Below are 20,290 nucleotides of genomic sequence, written 5' to 3' on the forward strand. Positions count from 1 at the left end.
AAATTAAAAGGAATTGAATAACACCATTATTTAGAAACTGAGCCAAAAATAATTGCTTACCTTCGCTGTGATGTAAAACAAGTTATTGAGAACCATCTCCGTCGCCTCAGCGGAGCCGAGGCCCTCGCGCCGCCCACTCCGCCCAGCTTCTGACGTGTAATACTGAACACAAATTGATTGGTACGATAATGCAATTCCTACTTAGTAGAAACATAAAAAAACATATACTATACATATATATTTTTAAACAATGATTAGGTTGTTAAATAATAAATACAGGATATAGTAGAGGGTATGGTATAGTGTTGTAGGTACCTGAATGTAGGATAGTGGGTTGGCCGGCGGCACGTTGGGGTCGACGAGCTCGATGTTGACGAGCCACGGCAACAAGTACTGCAACAGCAGCTGCCGCACCTCAGTGCGGGCCGTTTGGAAGCGCTCCGTAATCTCTGCAACACACACACCTAATAAAACCTCTCGTGTATGTCACGGTAAAAAAACATGGAAAAAGTTAAAACTATTAAAGCGACGGATTAGGATCTATATCTGAATCCCTAAAGTCTTCTCTCCTATCTTTGCATTCCCTAATATTGTTTGTCATAATGATCAGTTGTCCTAACACTAAAAACCCTAATTTGGGTAGCCTAATGTTATTCAGCATATTTTCTTTTTTGCGAAGGTCGCAGTTCTAACCCTAACCTAACCCACTTTTGTGGCAGCAAGTTCTAAAACCTAACCATTTTTCAGAACCTTACATTATGGAAAATAATCGTTGTGCCCATTAGGACAAACCAGTTAGGGCAAGTGACTTTAGGACAAACGTTGTTAGGGATTCAGAATGACACCCGATGGATTAAGAGAGCGAAAAGAGGGTTGGATGTGCCAAAATAAACAACATGCTCGTTACTTATTTTGTCATTCAAACTCACCACGATAGTCAATCCTACCAATCATGTTGACTATGAGAAAATAACTCAAAATTTGCATCAAATTACCGTGCCCCTCTTGTGGATTGAATGGTTTTATGTTTTGTTATGAATAAGGGGGTAAAACATTGACCAATTACACATACCTACAACCTCTTTAATTAATTGTTATAGGTAGTAGTTGTCGTAAAACAATACATAGAGTTTTTTACTCAAGAAGGACAGGACAATTTTACAAGCCCATTTTTATTTCGATAACCTAGTTTCGTCGGACGTCGTCGTTAAGCTCTGCCGAGTGCAAATGTTGACTTAATCAACTGTATTTCATAACTAGGCTAACAACTAACAATTAAAAACAAGGTATAATAAATTTGAATTAAATCTAGAAAAAAAAACACAAACTATAAAATATACTTACTTACCTACAAAAAAAACCTAACCAGCAATTATAAAAAGAACACCCCTTCCAACAAGTCGGAACTTTATCTATCCTCCTAAGGCTCAAGGTCCTACGTATAGTACTTATTACGTTTGATAAAATTTAAATCATTTTCGAAAGAAACAGTGTTGCATGTCTTTAATTTAGTAAAAATTTCAAATAAAGGAAAATCAACTCTATTTCGTACGCCATAGGTTCAAATTACACTAAAACATTGGGATTTTTCTTGTATGGCCGGGTCTTAGGAGGCTATACCAAGTTGCTTTCTTTCATAATTATAGGGACGGAATGGTGTTAATATTTATCGAGCTATGAACCCGTAGGGGAGGTAGGGGACCATTGGGCAGTCGATCATTTTGTTCGAATCATGTCTTCCAATGTCTGTGGAAACGTTTTAAAATAATTGACTAAAACCATATTGCTCGGACCCTTAAATACAGTACTGACTTCCACATTTGTCGCTCATCTTATTTAGTTGAACTGCCAGAATTTAGGGCGCTTTCAGAATACAAGACTTTAAAAATTACGTCATACTCGTATGTGTTCGTGTGACACGGGTCTCTATTGTATTATTTTCTAAGCCAAAGTGCTATTAACTAGGTAGTTTAAATTCAAATTTCATGAATTTAATTGAACATTTTATGAAAACCGCAAAGCGTATATCAGACCACTAGAATAAATCAATTAGTAAATTAATTGCCATTGACTTTTACCCCGAACACTAAGCAAAGCAATCAAAAAACGCCGGCCACATGTCTATCTATCTAAATGTGTATGGCATCCTCCGCCACGCCGCAACGACCTTGTTATTAATGTGTCAACCGCTCGGGAGTACGGGCTTTCATGTGACGACACGTTAGTACGAAAGCGCCGGACCTGGCTTGATGGGTGACGTCTTTTGACACACACAGGGGCAGGGCTCGGAACCGGTATTGAAATACCTGTTAATATCGTTCCAAAACCGTTATATTATTTCGTTTCTTAAAAAATGGTTTCTCTCCTAACCGGTAACAAGAGGAAACGGAATTTTATGGTTCGCAGGGAACGATATAATACCGGTTATTGCCGGCTTTCGGAGACTCTCGGTTAAATTCGTTGTCTTACGTGAAAGAGATAGCAATACTTATTCGTTGTATCTCGCTTCGATATTTAAAGGCGAATGGATATGGCATAAATCAGTGTCACAATAGAACAGTTCTTTAACCGGTAACCGCAAACGGAAACGAAATCCTTTTCGTTCCCGGGTGAATGAACGAAACCGGTTTGAAAAATAAAACGGTTTTCGAGCCCTGCACAGGGGTATATTAGTATTAGTAGCATATATTTTATTCGACTTTGATGCTCATTGCCCAGTGCATTCTGCTAATTACGTATTACATGTCTAAAAATCACGCGAGCGAGCTTGTGCAACCATTTACGTTTTCAGCACAAACATTCCGTAAACGTCTATACAAAATGACATATTTATTTTAAAAAGTGACTCAAAAAATAATGCAAGATTGCAATATAAATATAATGTTTATACGGTTAGATCGTATAGTTTTATATTAAGCAAGATCACATAATATGTCTCAGGAATAAAAATATTTATCACTTGCCTGAATATATTAAGGCCAGAGACCAAGACAAGGGGATCAGATTTAAAAACAAGCTCAAGAAATGGCTGTTAACAATTTTTTTCTATAATTTAAATGAATATTTTATGTACATAGACAATTAATCATTATGTTCGTTTTTTTTGCATGCATTAGGTTAGTTTATAATTGTACGCTCGAAATGGGCAAGTTGATAGACTTCTGTGATATTTATAAGACCTATGTACCAACACAGCTTTGAAAATAAAGAAATCTTATCTTACATATATTCTTTATTTGTATAAATATGGTACAAGTAGAAACATATTGGTTAGGTTATTAAAGAATGGTAGGTACGTTTGCCCCGTAGTCTGATCCGATACTTTTGATGCTGTCTGTACGTACCGTTTACGAGATGACACGCACTGAAGCCTAAATTAATTCAATTGAGACAATAATCATTGTTGATATGAATATTATGGTAATTGCTTTTGAGAATGGTGTATTGAGATAATTTATGCATTATACATTAAGGCGCTTTGTATTATATTACGGCCATAAAAGTGTGCATTGCGTAGATTTAGTAAAACTAACTATCCGGCTATGAAATAGCAACGGCATTGAATTGAGATGTTACTTTTTGTTGGAGTCTGCCCTCACAAATATAGTCTATTTCGTCTACTTATAGTTTCTCTGTGATTGAATACTTATAAAAACTACAGTTTGCATTGGCCCCCTGTTAAATATGTACTCACGTGTTGCCATGACAACGCGCCTGTAACAAGAGATGCGCACCTTCACTGATACATGCAGCAACCGACAATGGCCAGTACATCTCTCATCGTTATGCCGGTGCATATCCGGTTCCATCTTGACATATTCCACTTTGAACAATAATTGGCTACACGGGTCGACGATCAAAGATCTAAGGTAAGGTTTTGAGGAAGACATTTCTTAGAAAATGTTAAGAGCAAGCGCGATCATAGCTATCATATCGTCACATTAATTTATTTGTTTTATTCGATTTAAGGGTGGGCTTTACTAAGGATTAAGAGATTTAATTATGAGCACTGCATTCGAAATACTCATGTGGGATGTTATTTTAACCCTTAACCTTTACCATGATACACAACTCGCAATCGCGAAAAAAATTATGACTCTCCCGTAGAAACATCGATATCTAATAAGCCAAAATGTATGTCAGACATTTTTTTTGCGATTCGGTTGGTCTATAGTAAAAGTTGCTCAGTAAGACCTATAAAGTCATATAATTATGAGTATTATGACCTATACATTTATATAAAAAAATGAGTCTTAGCCTTAGCTACAACAACTAGTCAAAATATTTATAACACCAATGTATCCAAAAAGACAGACAAATGTATGCCAGAGGGAGAGACAAATGTATATAAAATTATACATAATTGGTTAGGTCGTTATCTATAAAAAATGTTGAACGAAATAAAAACCTCACCTGTAACTATAGCTTCAGCTTCTCGATTAAGGTACCGCTGAGGAGACACAGTGTCTCAATAAGTAGTATAAGTACATATCGTCGCTATACTTACTCAACCTCATATCTGCAACAATCATTTGATGGAAATGTCGCTTTTCTTTCATTCGGAATACGGGTGTTTTTGTCATCAAATGAGTGTTGCAGATACGAGGTTGAGTAAGTATAGCGGCGATATGTATATCGTCCAATGTCCAAGTAGTACGTAACATATGTACCTAATACTGGCCCATAAGAGATGTGGCTAACGTGATTATTACACTGATAATAAATGGATCCACACGCCGATCCGCAACAAATAGGGAACAACCTCCCAACATTGGAATTAGTAGGGAAGTATTAGGTACCTGAGCGTTTCTTTTATTTTTTGCCATTTTTATATATTGTGAACTTTTTTGCCACTTTTATGTTTTTCTACTCAGAATCACGAGCTCTTTCGATCCTAATGGGATAAAAAAATGTCCCAGTTTTTTTTCCCTATTGTGTTACCATTTCCCCATATACTTTGTATGGCGGTAACAAAAAGAAAAGTAATAAAAATGTATGGAAATTTTAGGACACTTTTTGTCTCCTATAAGGATGAAAAAAAAGGGCTTGCGATCCTGACTAGAAATAACGCAAAAGTGTCGAAAAAGGTCACAATATATAAAAATGGCAAAAAATAAAAGAAACGCTCACCTAGACGTAAGTATCGTGTGTGCATTACCTGAGAACATAGGCATGGTGAGCTCGGGGTGCAACTGAGCCAGCTGCCGCGAGAGGTACAACTGGGAGCGGCAATAGGTGGTGCACAGGAGCGCGTCCAGGGTCCCTCGCCCCTTCTCCGATCCTGCTGGCAAACCACATAAGTATTTACTCATTCGTCCAATAGGCATTATGGAGTTCTAGCTCACTGCCGTAAACTGGGGTACTTTGATTGGTCATCATTGATCATCAATTTTTAAACTAGGGATTCGTTTCTGAACGCTATTATCATATTCATCATCACAGACAGTGAGCCACGAACAGATGTCCATGACCATGCAATCGCCTCCCGGGCGATAGCTCGTAGGTTGTGTATAATTAACACTCGTGGACGTCAGCTGCCTCTCCGTTGGAGGGTTGAGGATTGGCAGCCACCAAAACACGTAAAAAAAAAATTGTGTCATCGCCTCCCATTTTATACTTTGTCAGACGATAGTTTAGTTTAAACGCTATTGTGAATAAAAAATATTGTTTATGTTTGCAATAAAGATTCATCAAACTGTTGTTTTAATAATCTTGTAAACATATTAGGTATCAGTAGGCTAGGTTCACACGGCTTTCATTAATTAATTAATCCGTATACCGTATACGGGATTTTATGGAATACCGTAGTGACATGTAGCAAAATTTGTTCAAAATCGTTAACTTGGCTTAAATGTCTCGTAACCAGGCCATTAAAAAAAACACGGCGTCTATGCGGGAAAGCCGTCTAGCCGTCACCTCTGCTCTGCTCAGCTCTGCGGTGACCGGTGCCCTTACCTAACCTTTTGAAAAGTTCCTTAATAAGCTTAAGTGACATAATTAAAAAAAAACCCATTAGCTCCGTAGGAATTTTGTTGATTTTACTCCCGCTAAACCTGCGTGAAAAACTAACTTGTCTATACCGAGAAGTGGGTGATCAACTTTCATGGTTTGAAAATAGAATCAACTCTAAGAAATTAATAGTTTTTTTAGGAAAGTTTATAATGTTACCTACTTTAGCATGTAGTCGTTTTTTTTAATACCTAGGCTTAGTTCTTAAAGTTCAGTTAAAGCGGCATACGAATGGAAATGTAAGACAGCGGCGGCCACTGAACACGCCGCGACAGTCGTAGCCGGAGAGGCGCGGCGCGAGCACGCCGCGCCATGTCCGACCTCTCGCCGAGGTTCGAGGGCGCCGATTTGTTCAACTATTCTACTCCCGCGGATTCTAATTATTCCACCTACGTAAATGAGACATTCTTTGATTTCATCGCGCATCAAGTTGCATCCGCCTTGAATGTTTACTACACACCCTTACTAGTATCTTTAGGGACAATCGGAAATTTGGTTTCAGTATATGTTTTTTACAGTAGTAAGTTGAGATTGCAGTCCACAAGCCAATATTTGTCAGCCTTGGCTATCTCGGATACGGTGTTCTTATTCCAACTAATGATGCCATGGCTCGGTGCCGTGAAACTTACCGGTCTGTTTTACACGCAAGGCTTCTGCCAGATATTTATTTACTTTTCTTACGTTACATGTGACCTGAGCGCATGGCTGGTGGTAGCATTCACAGTGGAGCGGTTCGTGGCGGTGCTGTACCCACTGCGCCGCAATGCCATCTGCACCGTGGCTCGAGCTCGCCACATCATCAGCACAATAGTTGCATCGGCGCTGCTCCTGAACGTACCTGTTCTCAGATTCGCAGCGCCGGTTAACAACGACTGCAGTATAGACGTACAATACCTTGTTCATGCAGCCAGATTTAATTTGTTGGATACAGCTGTATCGTTCACGGTGCCGCTCGGAGTGATAATTGTTTTAAATGTTTGGATAATGGTCGGAGTGTACCGGCTAGAGCGCACCCGACACCACCTCATGAAAACGGAACAGCCAGGGCCCGCGCCGGGCCAGCGCACGCGACCTTCGCGGCTGCAGCAATGCCCGCGTTCCCAACAACGAGTCACGAGGATGTTGCTCATTGTCTCTTCAGTTTTCGTCGTACTTAACATGCCTGCCTACACCATGCGCGTTGTAGCTTATGCATACAACATGGTGAGTATTTTAAAACATTGGTTTTTGTAATAATTAACATTTTAAGTGCAAGTGCTTTTCTTACACGGCAACGCGCAATGCAAACTAGGTTTATTATATTGTTGGCAAAGCGATTGTTACTAAATTACAGGTGTTAGAACATACCAGTTAAATGCGTCTGTTAGAAAAAAATACACTTGTATTTATTTTTTATTTTATTGTATAACCAATAGACCTTTGCTTATTCTGCCGAACATCTTATCACATTTTCGGGTGATTTTATATAGGTAGGTCTTTACCTACCTATATAAAATCACCCGCCTTTGCAAAGATCACATATATTGTTGGCAACCGTATTATGATCTAAAAGCGCCAGGAATTTCAAAAATTCTGCAGGTTTCAAACCCACGGCACCTTAAGTCTAAATAATTGTTTTGCAGATAACACCTTATCATTCTCGTTGCTTATGTAGGGTTGTGTAAATATCTGTAATTAAAGTTAAACACATAAAAAGGAGTAGAAAGTTAGCCAGTTCGTTATAATCTAAAAGGAAGTTCATAACTCGAACTTTCCATTTTGTTTAATGTGTCAAAGGGTTGGCAGTCATTACACTTTCCTTATTAAAACGATAACGGAGGATAAAACTTTGCGACTGAAATTCAGCAGAAGTATTTACCACAGAATAGAGACTTTAAAACTAAACACAATAACAGAATCTTTACATAAACTATAACATTACATAATATAAAACACTGTAATAGTTTTGGTCGTTTTAGTTAGATGGATCAATCTAATCAGGTTTGCACACAAAGTCGAATAAACGATTTTTTTGTAGAAGTCAATAAAATTTCCTTAATGTTAACAAATTTTATAAAAACTTCTTTTTTAAGCTACGGTTTCATCAACGTTTCGACAAACATTATACCCTCAAGAGGAATTAGAAGGAAATGTCCATACAAAGTAAACTACTCGGTAATTTCGATAGTAAATTCAAAGAACCTATATATGTATGTATACAAAACCGGCTAAGTGCGAGGCAGACTGAAGCCCTAAGGCCCCTAAGGGGTTCCATACAATCACCAATTTGTTTACGATGTTTTAATTTTTTATTAAAGTCATGTCACTATATTGATCTGTTTTTATTATTTGTTGGTATGCAGTACGTATAAATTATATGGAATAAAATTGGATAAAAGCGGAAAAAAATGAATACGTAAAACGTTGAAAAAAAAATCGATTTAAATTAGATCTTACCTAAATCTAGTGATATAATCATAATTAATTAATTTCTACATATTATACAAATTAGTCTAATTAGTTCGTAAAGGCATTCAGAAAAAGGTATGGCGGCTCAGAGTAGGTACGGAGCGCTGATAGATAATGTTATCAAAGATTGGGGTGCGTATTATGAATTCACCGGTAAACCAAGACGTACCCTTGGGAAGTCGTTAATTATTTTATCCTAATAATGGGCGGAGATAAAAGCAAATGCCTCATTCGGGAAATACTAACTAGATAACTAATGTACCTTATCTGTACCTATATAATCGGCTATGTACATCCGCCATCAGATATATCGGAGCGGCCAAGGCGCTCAAAAATATCTGAACACGCGCTCTAACGCCTTGACAATAGAGGCGTGTTCAGCAGCACTCGCACCTTAGAAAGAGGATTACAGTAAGTAGCTTGGTTTAAAGGCCGACATGATTTTAGTTCCTTGTAACGAAATAGTTTACTACTTAGTTAAATATGTATGTACTCTTCCGCGGAATATCTAGTGCGAGGTGCGTGTGTATGCAGAACCAGTGTCTTAGGTCTCATTGCTGGACAGTGGACATCCACAGACGGGAGTGGAATGCTTTTGAGAAACGGGCCCCAGTTGTTACAATCAATAAGCCTCCGGATCTGAATATAAAACATTTACGTACTTCTTATATTGTTGAAAGAGTAGGTCTGTACCGTGTCTGTCTGTACCTCAGTCGAAAAAAATATTTTATTAAGCGCCACTTGCACCATCCCACTAACCTGGGGTTAACCAGTTAAACCTGGAGTTACCATGGTTACCAGTACAGTTTGACACTGTGTTAATGGTTTAACAGCTTAACCCCGGGTTACTGGGATTGTGCAAGTAGGGAAAAGAAATTTTGTTAAAAATAAAAACGCACGGAATGTCCATGCGTGCTTCTCTTCCTGCCAAAACCTTTGCGGCCCTTTTTATAAAGCTTTCATCCCTCGTTTCCCGCGTCCCTTAGGGAGACTCTCTAAGGAAAGTATATTTTAGTTTTATTTCAGTATTGTGTAAATAAAAAAATAAAAAAACTGGTATAAAAACTTTCTTTGCTTTTCGACGAGCGTAAATTTCTTTGCTTTTCAATCGTAGGAAAAAAAGCAGCCAAGTGCGAGTCGAACTCACCCATGAAAGGTTCCGTAGCAGCAAGTAATTGAATGAAAGGTAAATTGCGGTTTACGATTTATGACGTATTAAAAAAACTACTTACTAGATCTTGTTCAAACCAATTTTCGGTGGAAGTTTGCATGGTAATGTACATCATCATATATTTTTTTTAGTTTTATCATTCTCTTATTTTAGAAGTTACAGGGGGGGGGGGGGGACACATTTTACCACTTTGGAAGTGTCTCTCGCGCAAACTATTCAGTTTAGAAAAAAATTAGATTAGAAACCTCAATATCATTTTTGAAGACCTATCCTAAGATAAAACAATTTTTCATCAAACCCATACGTGTGGGGTATCTATACCCCACACGTATGGGTTTGATGAACATTTTTTTTTTAGTTTCACTTTCTAAGTATGGGGAAAAAAGGTAAAAATATGTGATGCTTTGTGGCCGGCATAAATATCGTTAGTCTGTATCCGCATAAATATCGGATCGGGTCGCTTAAAAATATTTGATTACTCATAAAAATCAAAATTATGTGATTACTAAATATCTGACATAAATATCTCTCCACTGTGAATGCAAATACATCGGATGTCAGACGGACCGCCTATATATCTGACACGAAATTAAGAAATATGTCAGTGGCCGGCGCTGGCCCATCGTGTAGAGGAGCCATAAAATTCGAATAGAAATTGTAAAGTTACCTTGCAGACCTCGCATCTATAGTTATTTGTACAACAAGAGATCAAAGTTTGATATTTCTTCGAGTGCTTATTTTGAGTCCCGTGCAAGCGAAAGATTCTATACTAGAAACTAATTTAGAATCTTGAGCGTAGTAAGGGACTCAAAAGCGCACGAGATGTAAATAACTTTGATCTCTTGTAGTTCACAAAACTTTTCACCTCAGCAGTGAGAACATATTAGAGAACCCGAAAAATGTATTCCTTCTTCATCACTTACCTCTATTCACTCATGTTTTCTTAAGATATACCAACAATTAAGTTTTCACCTCAGCAGCTCGAACAAGGGTACTTTGCTACTTAATAACAGTGAGCAAAATCGCATTTTGCTCACTGTTTTTAAGTAGCAAAGTACCCTTGTTCGAGCTGCTGAGGTGAAAAATATATTTGGTCATGATATTTTGAGTTTTATTCACCAGTACTGGAGTTCACTTTTATTAGCGATTTCATCAAGATGTAGCTTTATTGAATTATGTCATTGAGTTTTTCTTTATTGATTTAAATGCCATCTAAATGAGTGGCCATCTAAATTCTAAACCTTACGGTCACGTGATCGCCTTACGCTGTCTCGAGTTTATCATTTTTGCCCTACCTCAAAAAGTGCCCAGCGCCGCTAAAGAAGTTTTCATTTCAAAAATTAAAATATGCAAGTATCCGTTTTGTGACTTTTAATAGCCTGTATAACTTCTAATGTACAATGTTCTATATAGCAAATACATAAATTTAATGTAATTCATTGAATCGGGCATGTATCGGCCTATAACATCGATTCTTATTTATCATAATTATGGCGGCCATTTTAGTACCTCGGTTTTTATGGCATGGGGTGTCATTGATCGCCTATAAGGGTTTACTTTGAATACTGATCAATGACAACCAACGACATAATTATAGTTTTTTTTAGATTATTTAGATATTGAACGTTTTTAACTGATTTTTGTTATTGTTTTAGAATAACGCCTGAGCATATAGGAACTACTCTGAAAAAGTTTTAAACCGGGCTGTGACAGAAGTGGTCGAAGGCAGACCGTCAATACGCCAAGCATCCGTACATCATCGTATTGTTATTACATATTGTTAATAAATTTTGATAGGTTTTTATTGTTCAATTATGCTTCTTACCTTAAATAAGTAAAATATGAGACTGTTTTGCAATAAAGTTGATTTTTAGGGTTCCGTACCCAAAGGGTAAAAACGGGACCCTATTACTAAGACTCCGCTGTCCGTCCGTCCGTCCGTCTGTCACCAGGCTGTATCTCACGAACCGTGATAGCTAGACAGTTGAAAATTTCACACATGATGTATTTCTGTTGCCGCTATAACAACAAATACTAAAAACAGAATAACAAACATTTAAGTAGGGCTCCCATACAACAAACGTGATTTTTGACCGAAGTTAAGCAACGTCGGGCGGGGTCAGTACTTACTTGGATGGGTGACCGTTTTTTGCTTGTTTTGCTCTATTTTTTGTTGATGGTGCGGAACCCTCCGTGCGCGAGTCCGACTCGCACTTGGCCGGTTTTTTCTAAGCTAACCTTTTTTCTCCCTGTCAAAGTAACCCCAAAGGCAATAAAATCCTTATAAATCCTAAACCTGAGAACGGATTTTTTTGTAATGTTTTGAAGTTTTAGTCCCTATAGGGGTTACTATCGAATTCCGTCGAAAAAAAGGGCGGTATCAATGTAACCCAAAATTAAGTTTAAAGTTGATCACCACTTTAGAATTTTTTTTCAAAGGAAATATTATTGGTGAAATCGATAGAGGAGCAAAAACCGATATTGCCTTTTTTTCCATATTCCATATTCGGGGAGATAAATAAATATTAATTTTGAAATTGATCAAAGTAAGTATTCCGGTAATTAAATAAGTAGATGATCTAACAGCATCTTCTTACAGCAACGCGCTCTTACAACTTGTGATTGATAGACCTTAAACGTTGCAAATAAGGGTCATAAAATATCAGTTAGTTGTGTCACTATAAGTAGAAAAAAACATCATGATGCTGCCATCTTGGAGAACCGAGCATATTAACTGTAAAATCGCCGGAGGCTCTAAAGTATATATATCCAATTTTATGATTACGACGTATGGGTTAGACAGCTGCTAGGAGTACGATAAATATGAAACCTTTTACGCAATAAACTTGAAATGCTACTTTTAATATTACTTATTTTTGTTATACTTACTATTGAAAACTTCAATTTCATGAAGTCGGAACTCAGAATGTAAAATGTTCAGTTTTTATTTATCCTAAATATTTATCTATATTATTTATTTAAACAAAATGTAAGTTCACTGGACGACTTACCCTAGTCCTCCAGTGAATGAACACTTAAAAAGCTATTTTCCAATTTTGAAAAATCATTTATCAGCATTCACTGATAATTAGAATAATTAATTGGAATTTAATTAATCCTAAATGATAAACGAGAATGTAATTTCTGCGATTTTTAATGACTTTTATCGCTTTTGAATTATATAGAAGTGTTTATCAAAAAATACCCTAAAACCTAGTAAATGAACATAAAAACTAGTGAATGAACACCGCAAAACCCAGTGAATGAACAGTAATGAGATCTTATTAATCAGCAATAAAAAAAAATCTTTAACAAAAAAAAGCGTCTCTAGCTCTATTTTAGTAGATATAACGAAAGCTGTCATATTTTTAACACGTTTTTATTAGGTCGACCTGTATGTAACTAACATGTAATGGAATCGTGTCTTGATGTCGAACAAATCGGTACAGGAACGTCTTAGCGGCGGCGTAAGTGCTAGGTAATTTCGTCATTACCTATAACGAAATCGTCTAGATCCAGAAAAGTCGGCGAAGTTACTGTTTATTAACCTCTCAGTTCCCAGGACCCCTCAAATCCATACAATTCCGACTCCTATTGGAGCCACTGGGAACTGAGAGGTTAAATATAACGCACCTATATTCTTGCTCAAATACTAAACGTTTCGTTTTTATTTTAATAAAAAAATATTAAAAATGTAATATTTGACGTTTTCTAAGTACCTAATCTTGACATCCGCATCCGCATCCGCATCCGCGGATGTGAGCCTTTAAATATCCGCATCCGCATCCGCATCCGCGGATGTCAAAAAATCTGCATCCGCAACATCCCTGGTACACACACACACGACACTTAATGTTCAAAGTAGGCAAATTCTGTACATCGGTTTTTTGACTTGTACTTTATTAATAATTTTATGGTTTAAAAATATTTACAATCATTAGGTATTCAAATATATTTACAATACATTAATATGGCATGGGTTGAGCGAACAGCTAGAAACTTATAAATTAGTAGATATACTTATGTTACTTTTCATCCAAATCTATATGTTTTCAAATAGCAATTCTACAGTGTTGCCTGTAACACGAGCAAATAATTAAAACATTTAAATAACTTTTAATAATTATGAATCCTTTAGACTTCCTCTTTTTCATACAAAATAAATATTGCCTTTAATGTACGCGGACATCAGTGTGTTTGACGTTGCTTGTCACGCTTTAAACAAAACAAAATTTGCAATACATTGCGTCTTAGAATAAACTATAAAGTGTAATAAAAATCAAAACATAAGTTATTTTTAAAAATGAGGAGTATAGCCCACTGTTTAATTTATTGCTCCTGTTACAGGAAACACTCTGTATAACATACAATTTAATATTGCTTGTTGTTGTTCCTTTGTTACCAATACGAACCTATGTTAAATACAATATCAATGTAGGTGGGCAGGTGCTACGTGACAAAATATACCCTTACACCGTAAATCATTAAAAAATATCATAGCTCTTTTCGCGAAATAATTACAATTCTCTTTATTAAGGTGACGGTAGAGGTGGGTAAATTTTCAGATTCTGTCAATTTACCCCATTTCACACACAAGCGCACTTCACGCACACTACCTCACTTTACTGGGACAGGTCACTGACCCATCAAGTTTTTTTTTAAGATAGCGTTTTGAGTTTAGTGGCCTCCTTTTAGGAAAAGCGTTCCATTGAAAGAAGAAAGAGAAACAATACATTTAATCTTGCTTTCCTTGTCTGTTCATGTCACACGTGACGTATTTAAATTCTAATAATTCATTTGGTTGTTGACAATTTTCTACATTATGGCTTTGTCGAGATACGCGTTTTCTAAAGTTAAACCGAATAAAACCAGATGTCATTAAGTCAGATGTAAAATTTTATTTACTACTCTATACGACTTTTCATAAGGCTCAAAATCAATTAAATGAGAATTTAAATAAATAAAGTTCCGGCAGGGTGCAAAATTTAATTAAGGCGGACAAAATAAAATTTGAAAATATATGGAAACAGTGTTGGCTAATGTACCCCTAATATCTTTACCGATTTACTTTTATGTGGTATATTCGCCTTTTGTTTCACTATTAAATTAATACAATTAAAATAAAAAATATTATACCGGTATTCCACCGGTATTATTTCAGTGCTGAAGCGATTATCTTCGATCGTAGCCTTGATAATGTAGGTGTTGATAGTTACTTACGGCGGTAGGAGCGGCAATGAACCCCGTGCAGAGTAGAACGTGAGGTGCGTTGGGATAAGTGCATATATCTAATTATAATTCTTTGGCTGGTTGGTAACCCTCTATATTTTATTTTTTGTTTTACTGTTATTAGGTTAAGGGAGTTTTAGGGAGTGAAAAAAAAATGATTTTCGTTTTATGCGCTCGCGTGATTGCCGATGGATTATAATTAGACAAAAGAACTTGTTTTCCACGCATCGAATGTAGATCCCTATGACACTTCCTCCAAGTCTTCTCCAATAATGTTTATACCGTATTTTAATTACCTACCTTAAATGTCTTTTTTTTTTGTGCTATACATACTTCAAAAAAATCGCTGGAGGCCTAGCGGTAAGAGCGTGCGAATTGCAATTCCGGCTCGTACCAATGAGTTTTTCGGAACTTATGTACGAAATATCATTTGATATTTACCAGTCGCTTTTCGGTGAAGGAAAACATCGTGAGAAAACCGGACTAATCCCAATAAGAGCCTAGTTTACCCCCTATGGGTTGGAAGGTCAGATGGCAGTCGCTTTCATAAAAATTAGTGCCCACGCCAATTTATGGGATTAATTACCAAGCGGACCCCAGGCTCCCATGAGCCGTGTCAAAATGCCGGGACAACGCGAGGAAGATGATGATGATGTGACACATACTTCCAAAAAAATCTACAAATATTTTACGTGACAACTGCTTATAAGTAAATATTATGTAGGTACACTTATAAAGTATAAAGTAGAAAATATCTTATAGGTACATAATATAAAAACCGATCATGTACGAGTAGGATTCACTATGGGTTCCACAGTTACACATTTTTATTGCATATTTTTTGTTTAAGACCAACTCACCTATTATAGGACATAGGTCTTCCATTAATCTTTTGGCGTTGAACTATTTTTTAACCGACTTCCAAATCTAAAAGGAGGAGGTTATCAATTCGGTTGTATGTTTTTTTTTTTTTATTTTTTTTTATTTTTTTTTTTATGTTTGTTACTCCATATCTCCGTCATTACTGGACCGATTTTGAAAATTTTTTTTTGATTGTATGTATATGCATACAGATTGGTCCCGTTTTTGTCAAAACCCGGTTCTGATGATGGGATCCATGAGGAATCGAGGGAACTCCTCAAATTTTAAAGGCATATGTATAGAATTTTATATATTTTCATCAGAAAATCAAGCATTTACATTAAAAACTGTGGGATTTGATGAAGTGGAACTGCTGATGATGATCAGAACAGAACTCTTCAACGACGCATAGTACCTACACGTTTAGTGATTTTGAATTTCGATTTTGACTTGGACTGGGCCCCGGACTTCGGACTCGGACCCGTACTCGGACTCGGAGCCGGACTCGGATCCGGACCCGGACCCGGATCTTGATCCGGAAAACCACTATGATACTTAAACTAAAAAAACACTATGATTACCATAAAATGTATAGGTACATATTACCAAATAAAGTATAAGCGCCGTTAAGTGGGTTAGGCTAGTAGTTAGAGAAGTCGTTTTTTTTCTATTAAAGATTATTGTATATGTATTTATGTGATACAATTCTGAGTTAGGTTATGGTACATTTTTGCTCACCTACTTATAATTATGTATTATATCTGATATGTCACATGATACCAAAAATCGCCGCAAAGTTAAAAGTTCATTTATTTACGTTACTCATCTTCGGATCACCGACTTACTACTTCCTTACTTGACATATGTGTACTAAATTTCAATTGAACTAGTCCAGTAGTTACGGTGAAAATTGGCTTTAACAAAATGGCAGACACACGAGTGATCTTATAAGGGAGATTATTTTCCTTGAGTGAATGGTATGCATTTACCCCAATGCACCTCACGTTCCACGCGGCGCGGCGTAATCTGGCCCCTATTTCACCACGGTGACAGGTACGACAAAAACATCACTGTTATTGACGCCATAGGCATCCATGGACTACAGTTACCGCTAACACTGATTTAAACTTTCACGATTTTTACACATTATTAAATTGTACAACGGAACCGCAAAACGTTCAAGCGGATAAACAAGACCAAGTGCGGGTAGTTCGAAAAACTCGCGCGGTTAGAAGATGCTGATGTCAACTTAAGCCAGTCTTCTCCGAGACCACGGGGACAACGCCGTCCTCGAAACGTCGGAGGTAAATCTTAAAACTTAGATACGCGATTAAGTCCCGTTGTACAATTTAATAATACAGTTACCGCTTACCATCGGGCGGGCCGTATTCGTGTTTGCCACCGTCATTGTACCTATTATTAAAAAAAAAAACTTTATTATATCGGATAAAACAGACATTTCTCTCGCGAAAAAATCTTGTGACAATTGTCACAAGATTTTTCAAAGAATTTTCGGTAAGTCTTGACAGGAAATGAGTTCTGTGTCGCAATTTCGATACAGTTGCCGTGTTTCTTGTGACAATTGTCATTAGCTTCGCAAAATAAGAATTTTTTAGTGGCAATATAATGGAGTTTATTTATTTATTAAAATGTTGGTGGCAAACAAGCACATCGCCCGTCCGATGGTAAGCGGTTACCGTAGCCTATGGAGGCCTGTGACGTCAGCAACAGTGATGTCGACAACTGTCGCACCTGTCACCGTGGTCGTGGTGAAATAGGGGCCAGTAAGTACCTAATAATCGCAGTGGTCTTAAGTGTCACAGACCCTACTGGCGCGTAAGTCCTTTATGACAATTTCTGCCTATTTTAAATTCTTCAAAAAAAAAAGAAACCGAATAATTATATCGGACTACCGAATTTTCACGAGAATCAGTTGAGAAATGTGATATGCAAAGGAGAAGAATTCGTACATACGAAAGCATTTTTGCCCAAGTTGAAACGGAGACCTTCGCCAACGCTCGGTCAATGATGGTTTAGGTACAGCTAGCTGCAGAGAAAAGGTACCACCCCTGCATACAATTATCTATCTGGTCGTACCTTTTCTCTGCAGCTGACTGTACACCTATAAAAATGGTTGTCCCTGCTGTAATTTTATACCGGTACCGTACTTTGTATTTCAACCGGTATAGTTTTACCTTCAAAACGAACCGGTATTGATAAATAATAACGGTACCATACCGCTTATACCGTAAAGAAAGCATGATGCAGTCTCTGCTTTGCACAATTATTGTGTGGACAAAATTCTTATAATCACCGAAACATACACCTACGCACATAATGTCATTGAAATAAAACATTGTTATTTTATAGTAAATTTATATAATACTCGATATATACACATAACAATAACCAGACCGCAGCGGTATTAGCCTGTAAGCTTCATCTCTTGTCTCCAAATCCGCAAAAACTAGTTAGTACTAAATGCTGGTCTTGCTGTTATTTTATTCTTGAAGATTATGGCTTGTTTCTTGATTATTGAGAACAGCACGTAATCGCACACATATAGACGGAACGAACGGCAACAAAGTAGGTGTAGACACTAAGACTTTCAGGTATTAAACGAATTACGCTTCGTATTAATAGGTAAGTAATATTTAAATGAATATATAATATTCTCTAACGTAAATACAAGATTACAATTGACATCAAATGTCATTGACGTACAGAAGTCATATACTTTTTTTTAATGACGCAAAATTGATACCAGCATAATGAAAATCAATCCCAATCAGTAAAACGAGTCTTTAAACTTTTTTCATTTTAAGCGGGTTTTGAAGGAACAAGTTACTTAAATTCAATTGTAATCGTATTGTTTTAGGATAGTTTACTGCTGTTTTCGATCGTTACGACCTGTAAATAACAACAAATCAAATTTTAAATAAATTTATTTACCCTATTTTTTGAAATACAATTTATCTACTGGTATACATTTTCGTATGCGTATATGATGAAATGTCTAAATAATGTCAAAAACGAGCTACGACGATGTACACGTCTGCTTCGATCCAAGGCCAGCGGCCATCTGACTCGAAGAAGAATTTTGAGTGATGTCGTCAATGTATGGAAATTGTACGAAAGTTTACATTTGGGATTGAATTTCTGTGTTGTATTTGTGAGTAAAAATATAAGTAGATAATAATTTGCTAGTTTAGTTATCTAGCTTTCAAAATCACACAACAACTCAATTACTGTTAAAGGCAAAACTGTAATGCGTGTTGCTCAAACGGAACTCCATATTTTGATTTTTGGATACTTTTAGTGTCGATTTGTAGAGAATTACAGCAAATAAAAAATATTATGCCGTGAAGAGCCGGTACACGGCTTCTTCGTGAACAAATTTACGTATAATTTAATGCAGTTATTAAACATTTCTTGAACAAATTGATTGCACAAAGTGAGCTCTAAATCGAAAACGTCATATACCGTCCCCTTAAGCCAAAAACGAGCGCGGTTAAACAAATATACGCACCTAACCAACATAACGTAGCACAATAGCAACGGACGGAATGGTTGTGCGGGGATTAATTTCTCATCAGCGACCAGGTGATGTGTGATATATCGATTCATTCATCGTCTACAACAAAGAGCAACAATGTTATCTTTTTGGAGTATTACTCTCACATTATTTAGGCGTTTTACTTAATAGCGCGACCACAACGCGGTAGCAGCAGATGCCACCACATATGACTGACTGATGACTGACGTCCCAATAAAACACTATTTACGTTAGGCTCTGGTCTAAATATACCTAGTAAACGAGTATATCATTCCAAATCGTGCGATTATATCGCCTAACGTGAGAACGGTCAAAGCTACGGCATTTAGGTACTTTAAACTAGATATCAATGCGGGTTATATGAAATAAAATTTCAACGTAGAAAAAGTGTTAATATATAATAACTTTCTATAATAAATATCCGCTGCAAAGAGTAAAAACCTCGACTATTAGGTACGCAGATGTTTTACGTTACGAGGATGTACCTAGGCGTAAAATATCATCACCATGCCAAATCATGGCAATCTAACGATACTACATTGATTACAAAAATATTTAGCATTATTTATATAAAATAACGTTTAAATATATTTACTTAGATCACAAACGCCATACCTCGGATCTTTGATCTGCATGATTTTACTTTTGTACCTATCTACCTTCGAGCATTTTCGAAGTATTTTCTCATCGAGGAAGTTTAAATATCAATCTCTATTCACCATTAAGAAAACATTGTAACCCCATTTCAATGATCAAATTAAATATTCAGCAACTTGCTCTGAATGTATTGATTTAATATAAAATACCTACCTATTATAGCTAGCGGCCGCCCTAAGCCCAATGGCGGTATCTCAATACAATTGATATTGAAAATATAACGTTAAGAGGGGACTAATGCAAAATTGTAGTTTTTATATTGAACTTATACCTACACGTTGTTATCAAGGGCAAATGCCATGAAAAAATTCACACGAAAACAAAACTATATTTGCAAGAGCAGACTCCAATCATAACCA

At 36.6% G+C, this 20,290-nt stretch overlaps 1 protein-coding gene across 5 annotated transcripts in view; it reads right to left on the reverse strand.

Annotated features, from left to right (window-relative positions):
• The window catches only part of LOC134660792 (protein furry), a 96,457-nt gene that overhangs the window by 33,439 nt on the left and 42,728 nt on the right, over positions 1–20,290 (reverse strand). For 3 of the 5 annotated variants that reach the window (XM_063516584.1, XM_063516583.1, XM_063516581.1), the window contains 3 exons: positions 5,159–5,284; positions 316–449; positions 61–162 (listed from right to left, as the gene is read on the reverse strand). In XM_063516584.1, coding sequence (XP_063372654.1) covers positions 61–162; positions 316–449; positions 5,159–5,284 — 362 coding nt within the window. The remainder of the gene's footprint in view (positions 1–60; positions 163–315; positions 450–5,158; positions 5,285–20,290) is intronic. The other 2 variants (XM_063516585.1, XM_063516582.1) reach the window with 1 other exon arrangement.

Source organism: Cydia amplana, chromosome Z (genome assembly GCF_948474715.1).
Source record: "Cydia amplana chromosome Z, ilCydAmpl1.1, whole genome shotgun sequence".
NCBI classification, from domain to species: domain Eukaryota; kingdom Metazoa; phylum Arthropoda; class Insecta; order Lepidoptera; family Tortricidae; genus Cydia; species Cydia amplana.